The 12,585-nt window shown below is 48.4% G+C and overlaps 1 protein-coding gene across 1 annotated transcript in view; it reads right to left on the reverse strand.

Moving 5' to 3' along the window:
- Window positions 1-12,585, reverse strand: part of MRPS9 (mitochondrial ribosomal protein S9) — a 216,974-nt gene that overhangs the window by 111,659 nt on the left and 92,730 nt on the right. The window contains exon 3 of the mRNA XM_063953421.1: window positions 11,804-11,866. Within this exon, the coding sequence (XP_063809491.1) occupies window positions 11,804-11,866 (63 nt within the window). The remainder of the gene's footprint in view (window positions 1-11,803; window positions 11,867-12,585) is intronic.

The raw sequence follows: 12,585 nt of genomic DNA on the forward strand, positions 1-12,585 counted from the left end.
CCTCCTCCAGACCTCAGTTAGAAAACTGTGCCCAGGAGAGATGGACATTTCGAGGAAAGAATTTATTGTTATAAACACGGTGAGTGTCATACCAGCTCACACCTCAAACATACCGTAGAACGTGGCATTCAGTAGGATACCAGTCAACGTCATGAACAAAACACAGCCACATGCTGAGAAAATATGTAACACAAACTGTGTGTCAACACAACCAATAATAAGACACCGCATGCCATGGCAGGAATAACTGTAGCAACCGCCTGACCGAGAAGACACACCACCAGGGTGTAACCAAAACCAATAACTGCAGACACAGTACGCACTGGGACGGGCGCCCAGCATCCTCTACGGACTAAGAGAAAAGGATATACCGGTAGGTACCAAAATCCTATTTTCTCATACGTCCTAGAGGATGCTGGGGACTCCAAAAGGACCATGGGGTCTATACCAAAGCTCAAAAACGGGCGGGAGAGTGCGGACGACTCTGCAGCACCGATTGAGCAAACAAAAGGTCCCCAAAAGTCAGGGTATCAAACTTGTAGAGTATAGCGAAAGCGTTGGAACCCCACCAAGAATTCGCTCGGCAAAGTTGAACCGCCGAGACTCCTCGGGCATCCGCCCAAGAAAAGCCCAACTTCCCAAGATAATGGGCCTCTACCGACTTCGGTGACGGCAATCCAGCCGTAGAACGAACATCCCAAATCGCATCACAGATCCAGCATGTAACAGACTGCATAACGCAGTCTCCCAAACCATGCTGGGACATACCAGACAAACAGAGCCTCTGTTTCTCCAAACTGAGCCAAATTGGCGACCTAAATATTCAAATCCCTGGCTAGATCGAGAGAATTTGAATCAGCTAATGCCTAAGTAACCACCAGCATCAAAATAGGCAGATTTCTGCGAAACCCAGAAACCACTCTCGGTAGAACTACCAACCGAGTTCTCAATTCCTCTCTATCCACAAGAAAGATCAAACAAGGCTCTTGTGAGACAAAACCACCACTTCCGACACCCGCCTTGCGGACGTCAAAGCCAATAGCATGACCACTTTCCAAGAGAGAAATTTGTTGTAAAGAAACTTATTAGGCTTGCATCCACACCGGCTTGTAAAGTATGAATAAGCACGACCTAGCTGAAAGTCTACCATAGGAGCCTTCCTGGATACACACCGAGACACATAGTTACGCCAACTACGGTGGTAACGCTTCTTCTCTCCTAGCCTGAAGAATTGAGGAAACGACCTCACTGGGAACACCCGTTCGGCTTAGGATATGGCATTCAACCGCCCCGCCGTCAGACGCAGCCGCGTAAATCTTGATACACGCCCTGATCTTGTTGTAACAGTTCCTCACGTAGAGGAAGAGGGCAGTAATCTTCTATGAGTAAACCATGAAAAAATTGGATAGCCAACCCTCCTTGGCTAGACCGGATCCAAGAGGATCACAGGAACCTTTGTTCATCTTACACTTAGCACCTTCAGAAACGTGAAAGCGGAGAGGCCACATAGACCGACTAAAAACACCCACGGTGTCACGAGGGTGTCCACTGCTATAGCTTGATTGTCCCTTGACCTGGAACAATATCCCTGAGGCCTCTCGTTGAGGCGAGACGCCCACCTGACCAATTGCGACATTCCTCAAAAACTTGTCATTTCTGTGAAAACTTCTCGACAATGACTGAATTTCTCCCGGACGGAGATCGCGCCAGCAGAGGAAATCTATTTTTCAGTCGTTCACCTCCGGAACGAAGACCGCTAAAAATAAGATTTTACTCACTGGTAAATCTATTTCTCGTAGTCCGTAGTGGATGCTGGGGACTCCGTAAGGACCATGGGGAATAGACGGCTCCGCAGGAGACTGGGCACATCTAAAGAAAGATTTAGGTCTATCTGGTGTGCACTGGCTCCTCCCCCTATGACCCTCCTCCAAGCCTCAGTTAGGAACTGTGCCCGGAAGAGCTGACACAATAAGGAAGGATTTTTGAATCCCGGGTAAGACTCATACCAGCCACACCAATCACACCATATAACACGTGATAGGAACCCCGGTTAACAGTATGATAACAATTGGAGCCTCTGAAGAGATGGCTCACAACAAAACCCGATTTTTGTAACAATAACTATGTACAAGTATTGCAGACAATCCGCACTTGGGATGGGCGACCAGCATCCACTACGGACTACGAGAAATAGATTTACCGGTGAGTAAAATCTTATTTTCTCTGACGTCCTAGTGGATGCTGGGGACTCCGTAAGGACCATGGGGATTATACCAAAGCTCCCAAAACGGGCGGGAGAGTGCGGATGACTCTGCAGCACCGAATGAGAGAACTCCAGGTCCTCCTCAGCCAGGGAATCAAATTTGTAGAATTTAGCAAACGTGTTTGCCCCCGACCAAGTAGCTGCTCGGCAAAGTTGTAAAGCCGAGACCCCTTGGGCAGCCGCCCAAGATGAGCCCACCTTTCTTGTGGAATGGGCTTTTATTGATTTAGGCTGCGGTAATCCTACCGCAGAATGCGCCAGCTGAATAGTGCTACAAATCCAGCGCGCAATAGACTGCTTAGAAGCAGGAGCACCCAGCTTGTTGGGTGCATACAGGATAAACAGCGAGTCAGTTTTTCTGACTCCAGCCGTTCTGGAAACATAAATTTTCAGGGCCCTGACTACGTCCAGCAACTTGGAATCCTCCAAGTCCCTAGTAGCCGCAGGCACCACAATAGGTTGGTTCAAGTGAAAAGCGGAGACCACCTTCGGGAGAAACTGAGGACGAGTCCTCAATTCTGCCCTATCCATCTGGAAAATCAGATAAGGGCTTTTTCAAGACAAAGCCGCCAATTCTGAAACCCGCCTGGCCGAAGCCAGGGCCAACAGTACGACCACTTTCCACGTGAGATATTTCAATTCCACAGTCTTAAGTGGTTCGAACCAATGTGATTTCAGGAATGCCAAAACCACATTGAGATCCCAAGGTGCCACTGGGGGCACAAAAGGAGGCTGAATATGCAGAACTCCTTTGACAAAAGTCTGAACTTCAGGCAGTGAAGCCAGTTCTTTCTGGAAGAAAATCGACAGAGCCGAAATCTGGACCTTGATGGACCCCAATTTGAGGCCCAACGTCACCCCTGCTTGCAGGAAGTGTAGGAATCGACCCAGTTGAAATTCCTCCTTCGGGGCCTTCATGGCCTCACACCAAGCAACATATTTCCGCCAAATGCGGTAATAATGTCTTGCGGTGACATCCTTCCTGGCTTTGATCAGGGTAGGGATGACTTCCTCCGGAATACCCTTTTCCTTTAGGATCCGGTGTTCAACCGCCATGCCGTCAAACGCAGCCGCGGTAAGTCTTGGAACAGACAGGGTCCCTGCTGCAGCAGGTCTTGTCTGAGCGGAAGAGGCCAAGGGTCCTCTGCCAGCATCTCTTGAAGTTCCGGGTACCAAGCTCTTCTTGGCCAATCCGGAACCACGAGTATGGTTTTCACTCCTCGCATTCTTATTATTCTCAGTACCTTGGGTATGAGAGGTAGAGGAGGAAACACATAAACAGACTGGTACACCCACGGTGTCACTAGAACGTCCACAGCGATCGCCTGAGGGTCCCTTGACCTGGCGCAATATCTTTTCAACTTTTTGTTGAGGCGGGACGCCATCATGTCCACCCGTGGTCATTCCCAACGGTTTACCCGCATTTGGAAAACTTCTGGAAGAAGTCCCCATTCTCCCGGGTGTAGGTCGCCCATCGGAGAATCCTTGTGGCTTCTGCCATCGCCATCCTGCTTCTTGTGCCGCCCTGTCTGTTTACATGGGCGACCGCCGTGATATTGTCTGATTTGATCAGTACCGGCTGGTTCTGAAGCAGGGGCCTTGCTTGGCATAGGGCATTGTAAATGGCCCTTAGCTCCAGAATATTTATGTGAAGCGAAATCTCCTTGGAAATTTCTTCCCTGTGTGACTGCACCCCAGCCCCGAAGGCTGGCCTCCGTGGTCACCAGGACCCAGTCCTGTATTCCGAATCTGCGGCCCTCTAGTAGATGAGCCCTCTGCAGCCACCACAGCAGCGACAACCTGTTTCTTGCCGACAGGGTTATCCGCTGTTGTATCTGTAGATGGGACCCGGACCATTGGTCCCACTGGAACGTCCTTACGTGGAACCTTCCGAATGGAATTATGCTTCGTACGAAGCTACCATTTTTTCCAGGACTCGTGTGCTTCCACTGGAAGAAACACTCTTTTCTGGTCTGTGTCCAGAATAATTCCCAGGAACAGAAGACGTGTCGTCGGGACCAGCTGTGACTTTGGAATATTGATAATCCAGTCGTGCTGTTGTAGCACTTCCCGAGAGAGTGCTACCCCCACTACCAACTGTTCTTTGGACCTCGCCTATATCAGGAGATCGTCCAAGTACGGGATAATAAAAACTTCCTTCTTGCGAAGGAGTATCATCATTTCGGCCATTACCTTGGTAAAGACCTTCGGTGCCGTGGACAACTCCAACGGCAGCGTCTGGAACTGATAGTGACAGTCCTGTACCACACATCTGAGGTACTCCTGGTGAGGAGGGTAAATGGGGACATGCAGGTACGCATCCTTGATGTCCAGGGAGACCCTGTAATCCCCCTCGTCCAGGCTCGTAATAACCGCCCTGAGCGATTCCATCTGGAACTTGAATCTTCTGATATAAAAGTTCAAGTATTTTAATTTTAAGATGGGTCTCACCGAACCGTTCTGTTTCGGTACCACAACCATTGTGGAATAGTAACCCCTTCCTTGCTGAAGGAGGGGCACCTTGACAATCACTTGTTGTGATTATAGTGTTGAATAGCCACCAACACCGCCTCCCTGGCAGAGGGAGGTGCCGGTAAGGCAGATTTTAGGAAACGGCGGGGGGAAGAACGTCTCGAACTCTAGCCTGTACCCCTGAGATACTACTTGAAGGACCCAGGGATCCATGTGAGAGAGCACACTGGGCGCTGAAATTTCTGAGACGGGCCCCCACCGTACCCGGGTCCGCCTGAGCAGCCCCAGCGTCATGCTGTGGACTTACCGGACGCAGGGAGGACTTCTGCTCTTGGGAACTAGCTGTGTGCTGCAGCTTTTTCCTCTACCTTTGCCTCTCGGCAGAAAGGATGAGCCTCTAGCCCTCTTGCTTTTCTGGGGCCGAAAGGACTGTACTTGATGATACGGTGCTTTCTTTTGTTGTGGGGTAGCCTGTGGCAAAAAAGTCGATTTCCCAGCAGTAGCTGTGGAAACGAGGTCTGAAAGACCATCCCCAAACAGTTTTACCCCCTTATAGGGCAAAACTTCCATGTGCCGATTCGAGTCGGCATCGCCTGACCATTGCCGAGTCCATAACCCCCGTCTGGCGGCAATGGACCTAGCGCTTATTTTTGATGCCAGCCGGCAAATATCCCTCTGTGCATCACGCATGTATAAGACCACGTCTTTTATATGCTCTATTGTCAGCAAAATATTGTCCCTATCCATAGTAATTTTCCGACAGGGAATCTGACCACGCAGCGGGAGCACTGTACATCCATGCCGAAGCAATGGCTGGTCGCAATATAATGCCCGAGTGTGTGACTATATCATTCAGGGTAACCCCCTGCTTTTTATCAGCAGGTTCCTTCAGGGCGGCCGTATCCGGAGACGGTAGTGCCACCTTTTCTGATAAGCGTGTAAGCGCTGTATCTACCCTATAGGGTGTTTCCCAACGTGACCTATCCTCTGGCGGGAAAGGGTACGCTGCCAATTACCGTTTAGAAATTATCAATTTCTTACCGGGGGAAGACCACGCTTCCTCACACACCTCATTTTATTTTCTCAGATGCAGGAAAAACTACTGGTAGTTTTCTCTCACCAAACATAATACCCTTTTATGTGGTACCTGGGGTATTATCATAAATGTGTAATACATTTTTCACTGCCTCAATCATGTAACGGGGGGACCTATTTGGAGGGTACACTAGTCTCATCGTCGTCGACACTGGAGTCGGTATCCGTGTCGACATCTGTTTCTGCCATCTGAGGTAGCGGGCGTTTTTAGACCCCCCCATGACATTTGAGACGCTGGAACAGGCACAAGCTGAGTAGCCGGCTGTTCTGTGTCGTCGACCTTTTGTGTAAGGAGTTGACACTTTCACGTAATCCTTCCATAAGTCCAACCACACCGGTGTCGATCCCGCAGGGGGTGACATCACATTTACAGGCATTCGCTCCGCCTCCACATCATTATCCTCCTCATACATGTCGACACAGCCGTAACGACACACAGCACACACACAGGGAATGCTCTGACAGAGGACAGGACCCCACAAAGCCCTTTGGGGAGACAGAGGGAGAGTATGCCAGCACACACCAGGGCGCTATATATCACAGGGATATCACATATAAGAGTGTTTTCCCTTATAGCTGCCTATATATATTGTATACTGCGCCTAAATTGTGCCCCCCCTCTCTTTTTAACCCTTTCTGTAGTATTGACTGCAGGGGAGAGCCAGGGAGCTTCCCTCCAACGGAGCTGTGAGGGAAAAATGGCGCCAATGTGCTGAAGGAGATAGCTCCGCCCCTTTTTCGCAGACTTTCTCCCGCATTTTTATGGATTCTGGCAGGGGTTAAAAAGCACCTATATAGCCTCTGGGGCTATATATGGTGCCAGTTTGCCAGCCAAGGTGTCAGTATTGCTGCTCAGGGCGCCCCCCCCCCCCCCAGCGCCCTGCACCCATCAGTGACCGAAGTGTGTGGTGTGCATGAGGAGCAATGGCGCACAGCTGCAGTGCTGTGCGCTACCTTGGAGAAGCCAGAAGTCTTCAGCCGCCGATTTTCCGGACCACTTCTTGCTTCTGGCTCTGTAAGGGGGACGGCGGTGCGGCTCCGGGAACGGACGACGAGGTCGGGTCCTGTGTTCGATCCCTCTGGAGCTAATGGTGTCCAGTAGCCTAAGAAGCCCAAGCTACCACCACTTAGGTAGGTTCGCTTATTCTCCCCTTAGTCCCTCGATGCAGTGAGCCTGTTGCCAGCAGGTCTCACTGAAAATAAAAAACCTAACAAACACTTTCTTCCTAGGAGCTCAGGAGAGCCCCTAGTGTGCATCCAGCTCAGCCGGGCACAGAAATCTAACTGAGGCTTGGAGGAGGGTCATAGGGGGAGGAGCCAGTGCACACCAGATAGACCTAAATCTTTCTTTAGATGTGCCCAGTCTCCTGCGGAGCCGTCTATTCCCCATGGTCCTTACGGAGTCCCCAGCATCCACTAGGACGTCAGAGAAATAGCGATTACCAGACCTTCCACCCAACGGCAAAACTGTGCATCTTCTGCCATTGCCGCTTTTCTCCTTGTTCCACCATAGCGGCTTACTTACGCCACTGCCGACAAGGCGTCTGGCAGAACGAACACGGGCAGAACACGAAGAATACGTTCGTCGAAACTGACTCTTAATTCAAGAAAGCCTATAGCAGACAAGCTTTCCAACCTGACCTCATCCCCTGGAAATACGTCCCTTACAAGGACTGCTCCCCAGCCTCGGAGATCTGTATGCACGGACACCAGGATCTACACCTGGAACCCGAACCTTCATCCCTCTATAATGAGAGAACCGAGCAGACACCACAGGAGCGATGTCCTGGCCGTTAGGATTATATTCTGGTGCATGGGCAGGTGAGACCTGGACCACATTCCCAACTGGTCTCTTGAAAGCCACTCTGGCATTAGACCTGCTCACCAAAAAAGGCCACTCAGGCCGCACCCAACTGTTTTAGTAACGGAACACATTGATGAAGTGTCACAGCAAAGCTGATCCAACTCTGGATCTTCAGACGTCTTTTAACAGGAAAAACACCGACCCGTAACCGGTCATTATCTACTCTGAAACCCACCTCCGACATCTGTGTCATTGGAAACAACAGCCAATCCCTGTGTCGAAGAACAGTCAGAGAGAAACAACGATTTGCACCTGTACACATGGACAACCGGACAATGTCCTGATGCTGACGCACCTCTGTATGGCGTCGCGTACTATCTCCGCTTCCAGAGTGGAACAGCAAGATCTATTAGAAAAACAGTAAGGGGAAACAACCAAAACTCAGAATGTTCCCCTTTGGATTCTATAAAAACCCACAGGTCTTAGTCTATTCCTGGACCAACTGAAAATTAGTAGACGAGTGCCCACCGGAGTGGGGACCAGCCCAATAGACTCAGCGACAAGAGGTGGATGTGTAGGAAACAGAAAACGACATCCACTTCGGCGAACCTAACAAGGCTGCAGAACTCTTACCTTTTCACCTTCCACTGTCTGCACAGAAAAGGAAAAAAGAACGGCATTGAACCGGTTAAAACGACTGCATCCCACAAAAGAATGCGTCACCAACCGTTGTGAAGGAGGCTAACTCACGAAGTTAGACTTACCAGTGGTATCCGCCAAAATTGACTGAACAGAGGCCTCACCAAACAGCTGAATATCTTCCCCCAGCATCTCTCGGAGATCCTGCTGTCACGTGGCAGCCTGCTGCAATTGTAAAAGGTAGAATCAACATAGGCAAGCTTACCCACTCTGGGAAGGGCAATTCTATCGGATGCCTACCCGAATACAACACTCCATCAAGTGCATACAGTGCAAATAAGGTCAAAGTATAGAAATAAAATATCACTTAGCTTCCTGGGTATGATCCTTTTCGACCGGGCTCTGCGTCGACCAGGAGTTGACTGTCATAATGTTCTCTCCACGTCGGGAAGAGAATAATATTCGGGCTCCTTGAGAGGATCGAAACCCAACTCGTCACGGCCAATCTAGAGCTTAATCAACAGAGCAACCAGCACATGATAAGAATACCATTATCTCAGCATTCATGGATATACATCATGTAATGCACAATAAAACACACATATCCTAACCATGCATATATAAACCTATATCTACATATATATATACATATAGATATAACCTATACGCAAGTGGATTGTCCAGACCTGTCAGGTCCCTAGTGACAGTAATGTGTTGTAAATGCGTATGACCATGTACTGACATGCCCCCGAAGTGGATCTACCAGGAACGTTATGGTCGACAGAAACTAAGTAAATGTCGACAGCAAGGAACAGTAAGCGGGTAAAAAATAAAAATAATCATGGAACCCCGAGGGGTCTGAGGGAAGCATACCAATACAATTTCGATAACACTCCCCCCACATATACCTATAAATATATATATATATATATATATATATATATATATATATATATATATATATATATATATATATATATATATATATATATATATATATACACACACACACACACACACACACACCGGTACAAGGCAATAATAGCCTGATAATTTTATTTTTATTTTTTTTACCCAGGAAGTACTGTTGATGCCGACAGGGCATCCACCAACAACTGTGTCTCCCCTAGCGTGTTTACTGTTTTAGGCACACAAACACCAACTTGCTAATACTTAATTTTCCGAATCAAGTACCGCCATGCGCCGGCGAAGCCGACAGTTATCCCCACAGCAGCTTGTGACAAAGCCCTCACACCTGTCGACATATGTCGACTAACGGATAGTAGGTAACAAACAGGGAAACCATGAATTTATGTATTACCACAAGGATTATGCATCCATTATCAATCATAATGCTATATGACACCCATATAGCATTAAAACACTGTGCCCCCCCTCCTTCTTACTACACAGCAAGTCCTGGTGGGGATCTGAGGAAAATGGAGCCGACTCCTCTGTGAGGGCTAAGCTCCGCCCCTTCCCAGCGTGCTTAAGCCTGCCCAAATATAAATATACATAACCCTATATTGAGCCGGGGGAACCTATATACAGGGAGCAACCCCCTGTATATAATATATATATATATATATATATATATATATATATATATATATATATATATATATATATAAAAAACTCAGCCCAGGGCGCCCCCCCCCTGCACCCCGCACCCTCGGAAGCCGTTGGCGCTTCAGCCCGCTAAAAGTATAACTTCTCCTTACCAGCGGGGGACCCTATACAGTGCCTACACACTGCATATAAGGTCCATAGCGTTAAACAGTGCTCACAATGCCGCCCAGGGCGCCCCCCCCCCCCTCGCGCCCTGTACCCGTGTGATCCATCGGTGCGGGAGTAAGTGGCGCGCAGCGCTGCTCCATGCCGGGGGGGGGGAACGAGACACTGGCTATACACCCCAAACAAGTTGAAAACATGCTGCCCAGGGCGCCCCCCCCTCGCGCCCTGCACCCGAGCAAGCCTTCGGCACAGGAGTAAGTGGCGCGCAGCGCCGCTTCCTGCCGGCGGGGGACGGGACACTGCTACCCTTTCAACTAGCATCTCCACCCTGCACAAGTGTAAAACATGTCGCTCAGGGCGCCCCCTCCCAGCGCCCTGCACCCGTATGAGCCGTCGGCGCGGGAGTCCCTGGCGCGTATGATGCGCTATGCTGGCGGGGGTATGGGACACGGTGCCGAGAAAGCCTCTAATGCCAGCCTCATAAGAACATCAGTAACTTGCTGCCCAGAGCGCCCCCCCTTCCCCCAGCGCCCTGCACCCTGTGAGTGCCGTAGTGTGGGAGCATGGAGCGCAGCGCTACCGCTACGCTTACCTCGGTTACTGAAGTCTTTTGCCGTCCTGAAGTCTTCTGTTCTTCACATACTCACCCGGCTTCTTTCTTCTGGCTTTTGTGAGGGGGGTGACTGCATGGCTCCGGGAACAAGCAGCTAGGCGAACCAAGTGATCGAACCCTCTGGAGCGAATGGTGTCCAGTAGCCGAGAAGCAGAGCCCTTGAACTAAGAAGTATGTCCTGCTTCTCTCCCCTCACTCCCACGCTGCAGGGAGCCTGTAGCCAGCAGGTCTGCCTGAAAATAAAAAACCTAACAAAGTCTTTTAGAGAAACTCAGGAGAGCTCCCCTAGTGTGTGACCCATCACTCCTGGGCACAAAGTCTAACAGAGGTCTGGAGGAGGGGCATAGAGGGAGGAGCCAGTTCACACCCAGTTTAAGTCTTTATAGTGTGCCCAAGCTCCTGCGGATCCGTCTATACCCCATGGTCCTTTTGGAGTCCCCAGCATCCTCTAGGACATATGAGAAAATATGGAAACCAAAACATTTGTGATTAAAAAATGCACTACTACATAGTGTTACTAATATAGTAGCTCCCATCAAAATTTGTGTTAAACCTAACGTGAAAGTTGGCATGAATGTGTCTGCATGTGATGCTTCCTTTTGCTTGTTGTCATCACTCCTGTAGAATGTAACTTCTGTCTGTAGAGTCCTTGTATTGCATATGACTCATTTAAGAAAGTGTTCTGTTTTGGGACGCACAGTTATCAACGTCAAAATTACGGGCTTAGGTGGGCAAAGTTGCCGCTGCAAGGGCAGATCAATGCTGATAGAAGTTGCGCCCCTCATGGCCTGATCTTGCTGAATTTTATACACAGTCCTATGGGTCCACAAATAAAAATCCAAACACATGGTGGTACCTCACGTGCGAAATAAACCTGCGCTTACTGTCGAGGGCAAGAACATTATTCCCTAACTGAACTGACCCCTTAATGTCAGTAACGGTAAGGAACATCTGTTTATGAGAATTTACAATCAATGTAATATTTAGCAAATTCAGATTGGCGTATTATAATAAATAATTGAATGCATTACTGTAAAAGAAAAAAACATATTTGCAGTAACCTCAGAGTTTCATAGCCTGTATAAAAAGTACAGGTTAATATGGCTACCATGTATCTACGCAGTCACCACTGACTGTGTCATATTATATTATATGCAATAAGTACAGAAAATTGCAAAGGTACCTTCATAAGAGGTCTTGCTTTCTTGTCAAACAATCCAGATGGGAAGAGGTAAGCAATGGCTTTCTGAAAGAAGAACAAACGAACGTTAACAAACACGCAACTTAGAGAACTTACAAGCAGAAAACATGCTGTATTATGTGGGAACAATTTTATCTGTACAGCTTTATATCTATTTTTCATTGAAGAGATAATTGGTAGAGGCTACAGCCATGGCCATTGTTCTGCTGAGAAAGCTGCTTGATGACACTTCAGAACTTCTGGATTTTTCAGATTTGGCTTTACGTGTCTTACATGTTACTCAGATGTGTAAAACGAGGTCATAAATAAATGTAGCCATGAGTGGACATCCACAGCTTCCAAACAAAGTGCACTATTTGGCTACATTCATACCTATCCTATGTTGTTACCACTCTCCAATATTGTGAGTTTCCATGTTCTTTTAAGTTTATATTTTTAAATGATTCCATCATTAAGATTTTATATTTGAATCCTTTTTGCATCCAAATGCAAGGGCAAAGAGGAGTCCATGAGTTATCCCTAAAATCCCCTTCATACACACAATATCCACTTGTACATGGGCCTGAATTCAGCGGTACGAAAAAGTTGGCCACAGACGCAGGTGCATTGTGTGCTCAGAAATAAATGTGGCTCTCCATTCAGACTTGGCTGCATCTATGGGAAAACACCACTATATGCCTTTTGCAAGATACCCATTGGAAATCAGATGGATCTCTGCATATGTAGATCTCATAATAGAACACTACTCAACATTCATGCCCGAG

This window comes from Pseudophryne corroboree, chromosome 2, assembly GCF_028390025.1.
Source record: "Pseudophryne corroboree isolate aPseCor3 chromosome 2, aPseCor3.hap2, whole genome shotgun sequence".
Taxonomy (NCBI): domain Eukaryota; kingdom Metazoa; phylum Chordata; class Amphibia; order Anura; family Myobatrachidae; genus Pseudophryne; species Pseudophryne corroboree.